At 38.6% G+C, this 12,841-nt stretch overlaps 1 protein-coding gene across 1 annotated transcript; it reads right to left on the reverse strand.

The window, feature by feature from the left end:
- Nucleotides 1–600: 600 nt before the first annotated feature.
- Nucleotides 601–1,548, reverse strand: LOC129628601 (olfactory receptor 5B12-like). Its single transcript, XM_055548051.1, has one exon. The coding sequence runs from the start codon at nt 1,543–1,545 to the stop codon at nt 601–603; it is 945 nt and encodes a 314-aa protein (XP_055404026.1). The 5' UTR covers nt 1,546–1,548.
- Nucleotides 1,549–12,841: the final 11,293 nt, after the last annotated feature.

Below are 12,841 nucleotides of genomic sequence, written 5' to 3' on the forward strand. Positions count from 1 at the left end.
AAAAAACAAAGCACTAGTAATAAGCATATAGTGACGATGCTTGGCAGGAGTATTAAGTATTTAAATGAAATAATTTCAAATATAGAGTTCTTTTTTAATACAATTGCATACAAAATGACTATTTCTATTTTAAAATATATAAAATTATATTTAAAAATATATCATCAGACACCAAAATTATTGGTTCAAATGGCAGTATAAAAACAGACCAATCCCATTTGACTCTTGAACTCATTTTTCTCTGCATCCATGGGTGTGTGACTTACATGTAAGTTGCATGAAAATAAGGTGCAGGGGGCATGTACTTAAATATGTGGGTGAGCATAAATGTCCATATGAAAGTATGGTTCATCACGGAACAAATATAAAATAAAATGTAATTTACAAGAATTTTAAAAATATTAATTATAGTTTCATGCTTGATTCCTGCAAAGTTATTATTCCTGAGATCGCATTTTGTCAACATGTTTGTTTCCTAGACTTAAAACTTGAGGAATGATGTAAAAAAAAAAAATTACACAATTATTGACCGAGCAAGTCAATATTTTCCCTAGCTTGATTTGACATGTATGTAACCATTCTGTTGTTGTTTCCATATAATTAAGATATGAATGTTATAGAAGACTTTGCCTTCCCCACAGCCTTTTTTAGCGCCCTCTTGACCTCTTTGTTCCTCAGACTATAAATCAGTGGATTCAGCATGGGGATGACTATGGCGTAGAACACAGGCGCCACTTTGTCTGTGCTCCTGGAATGGCGGAGGCTGGGCTGAAAATACATGAAGGAACCCGTCCCATAAAAAATGAAGACAGCAGTGAGGTGGGAAGCACAGGTCGAAAAGGCCTTCTGATGTCCTCCAGATGAGCGCATCCTCAGAATGGTGACAAAGATAAACAGATAGGAGACCAGGATGACCAGGTTAGAAAAAAGGACATTGATGCCAACCAGAAGAAATAAAACCATCTCACTTCTATTGCTTTCTGAGCATGAGAGAGCCAGGAGAGGAGTAGCATCACAGAAAAAGTGATCAATCACATTCAATCTACAGAAAGAGAGACTGAACGCATTCCAAGTGTGAACAGAGGCCATTAGAAAACCAAGGACATAGGACCCTATGACTATCCAGGCACACACCCTTGGTGTCATGATTTTGGTGTAACGGAGTGGTTTACACACAGCTGCATGACGGTCATAGGCCATTGAAGCCAAAAGAAAACTTTCCATAATGAGAAAGACAGCAAAGAAGAAAAGCTGAGCAACACAAGCATTGTAGGAAATGACCTTTTCTCCCATGAGGAATCCAGCCATCACTTTGGGAGTGACGGCTGTGGAGTAACCAAAGTCCACCAGAGAGAGGTTGCTAAGGAAGAAGTACATGGGAGTGTGGAGACGAGAGTCCAGCAGGATCAGCATGATCACCCCCAGGTTCCCAACCAGAGTGAGGAGGTAGATGAGTGTGAACACTAGAAAGAGTGGGATCTGCAGTTGCGGGTCATCAGTTATCCCGGCAAGAATGAACTCAGTCACGACTGTACTGTTCTTCATGGGGGTTATTTATGAACTATGAAAATGCACTGTATCAATAAAGAAAGAAGATATGGGTGATACCTGAGCTTAGAACCATAATTATGTTCAAGTTATACCTTATATCTGAATTTTCTAAATTAAATATAGGCATAACAACTAAAGTAATTTTTAAATAATGTTAGAAATATAAAATGGTCTAGCTTAAAGGATTTGGATGATAATATAACCCAGTACCTCTATCCTCATAAATGATTGAAACTGAAGTACAGAAACGGAAGGAGACTTATACGAGATCATTGCAGAGATTTGTTAAAAATGAGATCCCTAGTGGTTCAGTGGTTGAGCCTCTGTGCTTCCAACATAGGGGGCATGGGTCCAATGCCTGGTTGCGAACTAAGATGACACATGCTGCACAGTGTGGGCAAAAACTAATAAAAGAACAATAAATAAATTTAAAAATGAGATTTGTTAGTCTCCCAATTCAGATTTTTCTGACACAAAGAATATTCATGCAATAAAATAGGTTACTGTAATTTAATTCGTTTCGTTGTGATTACCACTGTTGTATCATGAGCAGTGCTATATTCTAGTAATACAAAGTTTAATATATCAAGTTCTAACTTTATTAGTCTCACAAGATAATAGGATACATAGAATGAGTAATTTCCACAAAGTTCAATACTGTAGAAATTCCCGTACAAGGAATAAAAAATCCAGAGAATAGAAGTTAACAAGTGTGAGTCCGGACTAAGGACATCTAAATGCAAATTCTAGCTCTGCCTTGTGCTAGATAACTGACTTTGGGTATTGCTCACTATCACTTGGTCATCAGTCTTTCCTTGAACTCAATATCAAACTGGAGTGATGGTGCAAACTGGCATTGCAGGGTTTTACACCTTAGACTAGGACAGAGTTATTGGTCTATGCATTGATTAGAAGGGTGGATGTTGTAATAGAGGAATTCCGGATAACTCTATAATGAAACATCCTAAATGCTCCCTCATGCATTTGCTTCTTTACCAAAACCTTTTGACTCTCATATTCTGTCCTTACCTTCCTTTAATTTTTCAAATGATAATCCTGTTTCACTCAAGTTTTGCACAGTCCAGCTATGCCAAGTATTTTCTGAGTCATCTTGTGTATTAACTAGAGTGTCTGAGGTTCAGGTTCTCCATCTGTAAAATGGGTCTAACATTATTGCCTGACACTTAACAGAATTCAATTAATGTAGATATTCTTCCTGTTAGAAGATAGTGACAGATTCTATCTAGGGACCCAAAATGTAGGTGAGGTTAAAGAAAACTTCCATGTAAGAATGAAGTCTGGATTACTATGATGTCACCCATTTCCATTTTCTTTACATTAAGCTTATTAATCTATATAACAGTTAATGATGGCTTAGAACAGGATGGTACTGAGGAAGGTAGTGAGAAGTTATGCAATTATAGATATATTTCAAAAGCAGAACTGATTAGATTTCATGATATGTTGAATGTAGGCATTAGGGAAAGAAGGAGCAATAATGACTCTATTTTTTGTATAACAACAGAAGAATGGTGTAGAAGAAGCAGATGTTCAAGAAATAGCAAGAGCAACAATTTCCGAATAGTCATGGTGAGTCTGGGATTCCTTCTGGCCATCTAACTTAGAAGGGTTGTGTAAGCAGTTGGACTTGTTGCCTCAGATTTTATTAATTCGAATTATATGGGCAGTTTGCTAGTGATTTAATCTTCTCATATCATATTAAATCCACAAAATTAAATAAGACCACTAAAAGAAAGACTATGGAGAACAAAAATCAGGGAGTATGATAATGTTATAAAGTCAAGAACCTGAAACAATACAGCATTAAGAGGAAAGTGGAAGAGAAAATTGCCATCACAGAGATGGCCATCTCAAGACACAGATTTCAGCTGGACAAGTAGGGAACTTTCAGAGGAGAAACTAAGTGTGTGCTGGTTATGCTGATGACTGAATGTCAATTCCAGAAGGACGAGTAGAATGATCAGGAGTTCGGCAGGAGTGGCTGCTGGGCTTAGAAAAAGGGTTATGAAGAGATGTGACTGTTATTTAATAGGGGTTGAGGGCTGACCTGAGATTCCTTGGCTTCGTGGTGAGTGACCTGCTGGTAAAGAGAATCATGAGATTAGTTCTTAGGTCTCAACATAGACGGGGAAACTAGGCTATGAGGCTGTGGGGTGGAAAGTGAGGGTGACAGTCTAGACAGAAGCCTGCAGCTCCTCACCCCCTCTTTACTCCTGCTGTTGGTGGTGGGAAGGCCACTGAGGGCATTATCATCCAGAGAAGACAGCCTCTTGGTTTCCACCTTACCTTAATCAATACAAAGATATCCATAAGTTGAGGGATAGGGGAGGTACACTGGAAGCATTTCATTTTATTTTTCACCATCCCTTTTCTCAACAAAGTGAAGGAGTGAGTCTTGATCCAGCATTTTCCTAAGGAGAAAAAATAACTTCAAGCATGTTCTTGAGATAACATTAATGTTAAGATAAGAATTATAAAATGCCTTTGAATCATGTATTGACTTTTTTAGCAGTCTTTTAAAAAGGTTTTTATGGATTGGGCTACCACATATTGGGTGTTCCAGATATAATTGAAAAGTGCACAAGATACCCTGTGCCCCCAGTACAATGCAGATTTATTCTTCAAAGAATAACAGGAGTTTCAAAGCTTCCATGAAGTCTTCTAAAACTCCTTCTCTCTAGACATGGCCTTTCTGTTTATAAACTACAGAGCACCATTCATCACTTTGTTACTCTTAATGATTTGGTTTATCTTAACTTAAACATGTATGGATGTGAGAGTTGGATCATAAAGAAGGTTGAGTGACAAAGAATTGAGGCTTTTGAACTGTGGTGTTAGAGAAGACTCTTGAGGTCCCTTGGATTGCAAGGAGATCAAACCAGTCAATCCCAAAAGAAATCAACCCTGAATATTCATTGGAGGGACTGATGCTGAAGTTGAAGCGCCAATACTTTGGCCACCTGATGCAAAGAGCTGACTGATTAGAAAAGACCCTGATGCTGGGAAAGATTGAGGGCAGGAAGAGAAGGGGATGACAGAGGACGAGATGGTTGGATGACATCACCGACTCAATGGATATGAGTTTGTGCAAGTTCTGGGAGCCAGTGAAGGACAGGGAAGCCTGGTATGCTGCAATCCATGGGGTCACAAAGAATTGGACACGACTGAGCAACTGAGCAACAACAATTTAAACTTCATCTCCCATATAGAGCATCAATTCTGTAAAAGTAGACAAACTTAAATAATGAATTAAACTATGATAGTTAGAAACTACTGAGCACCTTCTATTTTCAGGGCACCACAAGCATGCTATGCCTCCATGGATTTATGCCCCAGCTATGTGAGATATTATCCCCTTTTTGCCTAGGGGGAAACTGAAGTTTACTGACAAAGAGTTATACCCTGAGGTCCATAAAATTAGCGAGTTAGCAGAGTTGGTATTTGAAGCCATATCATTTTGAATCAAAGCCTGAGTTTTTTTTTTTTTTTTTAAGATTTTTGTTAATGTGGATTATTTTTAAAGTCTTTACTGAATTTGTTACAATATTGCTCCTATTGTTTCTGTTCTGGTTTTTTGACCATGTGGCATGTGGGATCATAGCTCCCTGACCAGGGATCAAACTCACACCACTAAAATGTGAAATCATAACCACTGGACTGCCAGGAAAGTCCCAAGTCTGAGCTTTTCATCACTAAAAAATATTCCCCAAATCTTTTGTATATAATCTAAACTTTGTACCCCAGTCTTGAGCACAAAAAGTTACTCATTATATTGATTTATTCATGAATGAACTGATAATTATTGAGTTCATCATTCACAGGTAACATGGGAGGTAAAAGGCATGGTCTTGGGAATGAAACATATGATTAGCTAGTGAGAATTTGGCTAAGGCATTATCTTTCTGAAACCCAGCCAAATGATGAGAACTAGATCCACAATGTTCATAATCAAATTCCTCTCCTCATTCAAAAGAAAGAAAGAAAAAGGGAAAGGAAAAGGAATAAAAAGAAAAAAATATTTCTACATATAAAAGTTACATAAATAACATCAATTAATAAGCCTAGTAAAGTGATGAAATTTTTTTCAGTAAATCATCCAACATTCATTCTCCTCCAAGTACTAAGTAAGTGCTTGCAGTAGATCAGGTTGTGTGCTAATTCTAAGGGCCACGATGACATAGAAAAACATTCCCTGATCAGAAAGTGCAGAGGATCAAACAAGATATATAAAGTGATGAATGTTGATTTACCCTTTGGTCAATACAGCTAATAGTTGATCAGTCTGGGTGCCTAATGCCAGCAAACCACAAGAACGATCTCTGGAGTCTAGGTCCCCTCACTCATGAAAATTGTTCCTTCTGGTGTGATTTTTACACCCGTTCTCTTGGTGCATTTTTATGATTGTTCTGTTAGACTTGGTCCCCGTTATTTATCTCTATTTCTTCTCTTTTTCATTAATGGTGTTACATGCCCTCCAGATTTTAACAAATTTCAAATCGAGATTCAATTTGATACTCTCAAATATCTTGGGATTAGACAATGGAGCTAATATTTCCATACTTCAAAAAAAAGAAACAAAAAGTGAGAAAAGTTGAATAACTTTTCAATTTCTACAAACCCCTGCATGGCAAAGCAGGGACTCAAGTCCCTTACATTCCTTTTACTTTTTTACAAGATAAATGCACATCCTCCTTAAGAATTTCCATTGTGTTTGTGACACAGTCTCTTTTTAAAAATCACAGACACATAATAACATTCAAAATGTTCAATATTCAGTTATGGATAAATCAAAATGAAAGCAGGTGCACTGATATATTTTCCTGTTACCTTTGTCCCTAAAAATTTATAGATTGCAGACTTGATTGGAGGCTTACCTGGCTTCCTGGTCAATGAACAGGCAAATTCAACACTTTCACATATGAGTCTCAAATCCGAAGTTCAGTCTATAAAAGAAAAGATATATTCTACTGAGATGGTCTTCTCAGCCTTTGGTCAAAAGGGAAAAGTTCTTCAGAGCATGGAAAGATTAAGGAAAAAAACACTTAATGGCAGAGAAGTAGCTAACATGTCTTGTATGGTAAGAGCTGCTGATCTATCTTCTTAAATAAATCACTTAATTGCTTTAAGCCATTATATATTCCTCTATAAAATGGAGATACTAGAAAGGTAACCCCAAACAATATCCTCCCTAAAAGACTACTGCTGTCATGAGAAAATAAGAGAATCCCTGTAGTGTCCTGAAAATGGTGATCATGCTAATCAAAGTCAGGATTATTTGCAGGTATTTGCCTTGGTCATTATTCCAAGCTTCCTGTAAATCTGTTTGCAGAAATACCATCATATCTGTTAGATAACTATTGACAATCATTTGAATGAATGAATGGTCAAGGGGCTCTAGCACTTGGTCTGTTACCTATAATATAAGGCCAAATGGAGCTATTAGAAACTGGAGGAGAGAGAGAAAGTTATACACTCACGGACTTCTCAGGGGACAAAGCCCCCATGAGAGCAATAACAGGTCCTCATCTCACTGCTGGAGACAACTGATGAATGTGTCTCTAGGGATCCAGCTCTTCTCATTGAGGATAACCCTGAGTGTATTACTGTAATGTATATTAATTTTCTATGATAACGCTAAAATCAAGTTACATCTTTACCTCTAGGTTCCAATATTGACATAAATATGGGGTGTAGGGACAGAGGTCTGTCATTAAGCCAAACGGATCCCAGAAAGAAGTGCATGAGTTGATTCATCAGAAACATTTGAACTATTGGTAAGAAATATTAATTCATTCAACTGTGTATTGGTCCCAAATGAGTTTAGTGGTAGTCCTGACCCTGGGTGTACATTCCATATAAAACAAACATGTTCTTAGTCCCATGTGCTTAAGTCTATTAGGGAAACAAACATGAAAGAAACTCACAGTGATATAAAATTATAATTAGAACAAGTTACCCTTATGAGAGTTAACAGTAAAAATCTACCTTAAATTGTTAGGCCAGAAAGTTTGTCTCAGGAGAATCAACACCTCAGTCAACACATACAGGATGAATAGAGGTAGCGTGGGAAAGATTGCCCAAAGTGAAGGGTTATGGTAAGGACTCAAGTTGTCAAAGAAGTTGGCAGAACCTAAAGAAACCAGAAGGACTACAGCATTGTTAGCAGGACTTCTTCCTTGGAAGTTTGTTTTCAGCATCCTTTCCAGAATAAAATTCAGAAACAAAAGCAAACAAACAAAAATGCTCATCCCAAACATTAAAATTATCAGGAGGAATGGCTGGGCCAGAATGGACAAATGGTAAGAATAATTCAACTTTGTCCTACCGAAAGCAAAAACCTCTGGGACTGGCAATTAATTTCAGACTGGAGTACATTTTGTTCCCACTAATTTGGGAACTTGTATCATTGTGTGCCAAGTCATATCCCATTTCTCAAGGAGAATCTGTCATATTTAAAATTATTCTGAACAGCTTATAGTTTTAAAAGCTCCAGTGGAGGAATTCCTAGAATTTGCCTTGTGATATTTGAGTAATTAATGTCTACTCCATCAAGGCATGACTGAACGGTATTCTCATACACAAGAATTTTCACTCTGTACGTATCATTCATCACCGTCTTAGGCTACCAGTGTTTGGTTTTTATTGTTCTTGCCCTGGTAGAAACAGCTGCTACTCTTATCACCAGAAATGTGTTAGAATCTTTCTTCTAGGTTCATGTTGAGGACAGTATCTAAATAGCATGTGATACATGAGCATATAAAGTACAGACAGACATATTTAGATTTAAATACAGGATTCTTCATTTTCCCTTATGAAACCCTTAACAAACATTTGCATAAGATTGACTTTAAGAGTGCTATATACATCATTGTATTATAATATACTCGTAAGGCAATTTTTAGTAATCTCATTACACTGCCAAAAAAGAGATAATCACTCAAAAATTTTGATTGTTGCTATTCATTTATTGACTCACAACAAAAGAATCCTTGAGAACACACAAGATTATTCTTATTCTTTCATTTACTCATAATAAAAGAATTCTTTGAGGATACAATGTGTTGAAAATTTTCCCCACAAGGAATACACAGTTTATACTTAATACTGGAATATAAAGCATGTACACAAATTATTATGCTACAAATATAACGTGATGATTATGGCCAGAGAAGTACCTGTCAGTTATTGGCACTTAGAATGACTCTGGTGTTGTCTTAATTAATAGTATAATATATATGTATATGGCTTCCCAGTGGCACAGTGGTAAAGAATCTGCCTGCCAATGTGGAAGACACAAGAGAGGTGGGTACAATCCCTAGGTTGGGAAGATCCCCTGGAGGAGGAAATGGCAACGCACTTAAGGCTTCTTGCTTGGAAAATTCAATGGACAGAGGAGCCTCGTGGGCTATAGTCCAAAAGGTTGGACTATAAGGGACTATATAAGGCAAAGGGACTATAAGGGACTATATAAGGCAAAGGGACCATAAGGGACTATATAAGGCAAAGACTAATAGAGTTTTGCCAAGAAAATGCACTGGTCATAACAAACACCCTCTTCCAACAACACAAGAGAAGACTCTATGCATGGACATCACCAGATGGTCAACACCAAAATCAGATTGATTATATTCTTTGCAGCCAAAGATGGAGAAGCTCTATACAGTCAGCAAAAACAAGACCAGGAGCTGACTGTGGCTCAGACCGTGAACTCCTTATTGCCAAATTCAGAATTTAATTGAAGAAAGTAGGGAAAACCACTAGACCATTCAGGTATGACCTAAATCAAATCACTTATGATTATAAAGTGGAAGTGAGAAATAGATTTAAGGGCCTAGATCTGATAGATGGAGTACCTGATGAACTATGGAATGAGGTTCGTGACATTGTACAGGAGACAGGGATCAAGACCATCCTCATGGAAAAGAAATGCAAAAAAGCAAAATGACTGTCTGGGGAGGCCTTACAAATAGCTGTGAAAAGAAGAGAAGCTAAAAGCAAAGGAGAAAAGGAAAGATATAAACATCTGAATGCAGAGATCCAGAGAATAGCAAGAAGAGATAAGAAAGTCTTCTTCAGTGATCAATGCAAAGAAATAGAGGAAAACGACAGAATGGGAAAGACTAGAGATCTCTTCAAGAAAATCAGAGATACCAAAGGAACATTTCATGCAAAACTGGGCTCGATAAAGGACAGAAATGGCATGGACCTAACAGAAGCAGAAGATATTAAGAAGAGATGGCAAGAATAAACAGAAGAACTGTACAAAAAAGATCTTCACGACCCAGATAATCATGATGGTGTGATCACTGACCTAGAGCCAGACATCTTGGAATGTGAAGTCAAGTGGGCCTTAGAAAGCATCACTATGAACAAAGCTAGTGGAGGTAAGGGAATTCCAGTTGAGCTATTTCAAATCCTGAAAGATGATGCTGTGAAAGTGCTGCACTCAATATGTCAGCAAATTTGGAAAACTCAGCAGTGGCCACAGGACTGGAAAAGGTCAGTTTTCATTCCAATCCCAAAGAAAGGTAATGCCAAAGAATGCTCAAACTACCGCACAATTGCACTCATCTCACAGGCTAGTAAAGTAATGCTCAAAATTCTCCAAGCCAGGATTCAGCAATATGTGAACCGTGAACTTTCTGATGTTCAAGCTGGTTTTAGAAAAGGCAGAGGAACCAGAGATCAAATTGCCAACATCCGCTGGATCATGGAAAAAGCAAGAGAGTTCCAGAAAAACATCTATTTCTGCTTTATTGACTATGCCAAAGCCTTTGACTGTGTGGATCACAATAAACTGTGGAAAATTCTGAAAGAGATGGGAATACCAGACCACCTGATCTTCCTCTTGAGAAATTTGTATGCAGGTCAGAAAGCAACAGTTAGAACAGGACATGGAACAACAGACTGGTTCCAAATAGGAAAAGGAGAACATCAAGGCTGTATATTGTCACCCTGCTTATTTGACTCATATGCAGAGTACATCATGAGAAAGGCTGGACTGGAAGAAACACAAGCTGGAATCAAGATTGCCAGGAAAAATATCAATAACCTCAGATATGCAGATGACACCACCCTTATGGCAGAAAGTGAAGAGGAACTCAAAAGCCTCTTGATGAAAGTGAAAGTGGAGACTGAAAAAGTTGGCTTAAAGCTCAACATTCAGAAAGCAAGGATCATGGCATCTGGTCCCATCACTTCATGGGAAATAGATGGGGAAACATTGGAAACAGTGTCAGACTTTATTTTTCTGGGCTCCAAAATCACTACAGATGGTGACTACAGCCATAAAATTAAAAGACGCTTACTCCTTGGAAGGAAAGTTATGACCAACATAGATAGCATATTCAAAAGCAGAGACATTGCCTTGCCAACAAAGGTCCATCTAGTCAAGGCTATGGTTTTTCCAATGGTCATGTATGGATGTGAGAGTTGGACTTTGAAGAAGGCTGAGCACTGAAGAATTGATGCTTTTGAACTATGGTGTTGGAGAAGGCTCTTGAGAGTTCCTTGGACTGCAAGGAGATCCAACCAGTCCATTCTGAAGAAGATCAGCCCTGGGATTTCTTTGGAAGGAATGATGCTATAGCTGAAACTCCAGTACTTTGGCCACGTCATGTGAAGAGCTGACTCATTGGAAAAGACTCTGATGCTGGGAGGGATTGGGGGCAAGAGGAGAAGGAGACGACAGAGGATGAGATGGCTGGATGGCATCACTGACTCGATGGACGTAAGTCTGGGTGAACTCCGGGAGTTGGTGAAGGACAGGGAGGCCTGGCGTGCTGTGATTCATGGGGTCGCAAAGAGTCGGAGACGACTGAGCAACTGATCCGATCTGATAAGGGACTATATAGTCCAATATAGTCCAAAGAGTCGGACACGACTGAGTGAGAACACACACATATGTGTGTGTATACATATATATATGTATGTATCTGTTCAGTTTAGGCACCCAGTCCTCTCTGACTCTCTGTGACCCATGGACTGCAGCACACCAGGCCTCCCTGTCCATCACCGACTCCCGGAGTTTACTCAAACTCACGTCCATTGAGTCAGTGATGCCATCCAACAATCTCATCCTCTGTCGTCCCCTTCTCCTCCTGCCTTCAATCTTTCCCAGCATCAAGGTCTTTCAAATGAGTCAGTTCTTCACATCAGATGGCCAAAATATTGGAGTTTCAGCTTCAGCATCAGTCCTTGCAATGAATATTCAGGACTGATTTAGGATGGACTGGTTGGATATCCATGCAGTCCAAGGAACTCTCAAGAGTTTTCTCCAACACTACAGTTCAAAAGCATCAATTCTTCAGCGCTCAGCTTTCTTTATAGTCCAACTCTCACATCCATACATGACCACTGGAAAAACCATAGCTTTGACTAGACAGACCTTTGTTAGCAAAGTAACGTCTCTGCTTTTTAATATGCTGTCTAGGTTGGTCATAACTTTTCTTCCCAGGAACAAGCTTGTTTTAATTTCATGGCTGCAGTCACCAGCTGCAGTGATTTTGGAGCCCAAAAAAATAAAGTCTGACACTGTTTCCACTGTTTCCCAATCTATTTCCCATAATGTGATGGGACTGGATGCCATGATCTTAGTTTTCTGAATGCTGAGTTTTAAGCCAACTTTTTCACTCTCCTCTTTCACTTTCATCAAGAGGCTCTTTAGTTCTTCTTCACTTTCTGCCATAAGGGTGGTGTCATCTGCAAATTGCGGTTATTGATATTTCTCCTGGAAATCTTGATTCCAGCTTGTGCTTCATCCAGCCCAGCATTTCTCATGATGTACTCTGCAGATGTATTATAGTATTACATGTATTATAACATAAATATATAATATACATAGCTACTGAACATATGTTATATGCTCTGTATGTTCAGTTATGTCCAACTCTTTGCGACCCCAGAGACTGTAGCCTGGCAGACTCCTCTGTCCTTGGAATTTTCCAGGCAAGAATACTGGAGTGAGGGTTGCCATTCCTACTCCAGGGGATCTTTCCAACCCAGGGATTGAACCCACATCTCTTTCATCTCCTGCATTGAATTCTTTACCACTGGGAAGTTAGGTACTACCTAATGCAGTACTCACAAAAAACTCCGATATAGATGTTGTTACTATTATTTTTTAAAATTAGGGGGGAAAAGCACCATTTGGAGAAGTTATGTAACTTGCAAAGGACGTACAACAGGTATATGTGAGAAATCAGGCCACAAAAATCGTAAAGATTATGTTTAAACTGTATGCTATGCTGCTGAAAAGCATGTTACACAT

The sequence above is a fragment of the Bubalus kerabau genome, chromosome 15 (assembly GCF_029407905.1).
Source record: "Bubalus kerabau isolate K-KA32 ecotype Philippines breed swamp buffalo chromosome 15, PCC_UOA_SB_1v2, whole genome shotgun sequence".
Classification (NCBI taxonomy): domain Eukaryota; kingdom Metazoa; phylum Chordata; class Mammalia; order Artiodactyla; family Bovidae; genus Bubalus; species Bubalus kerabau.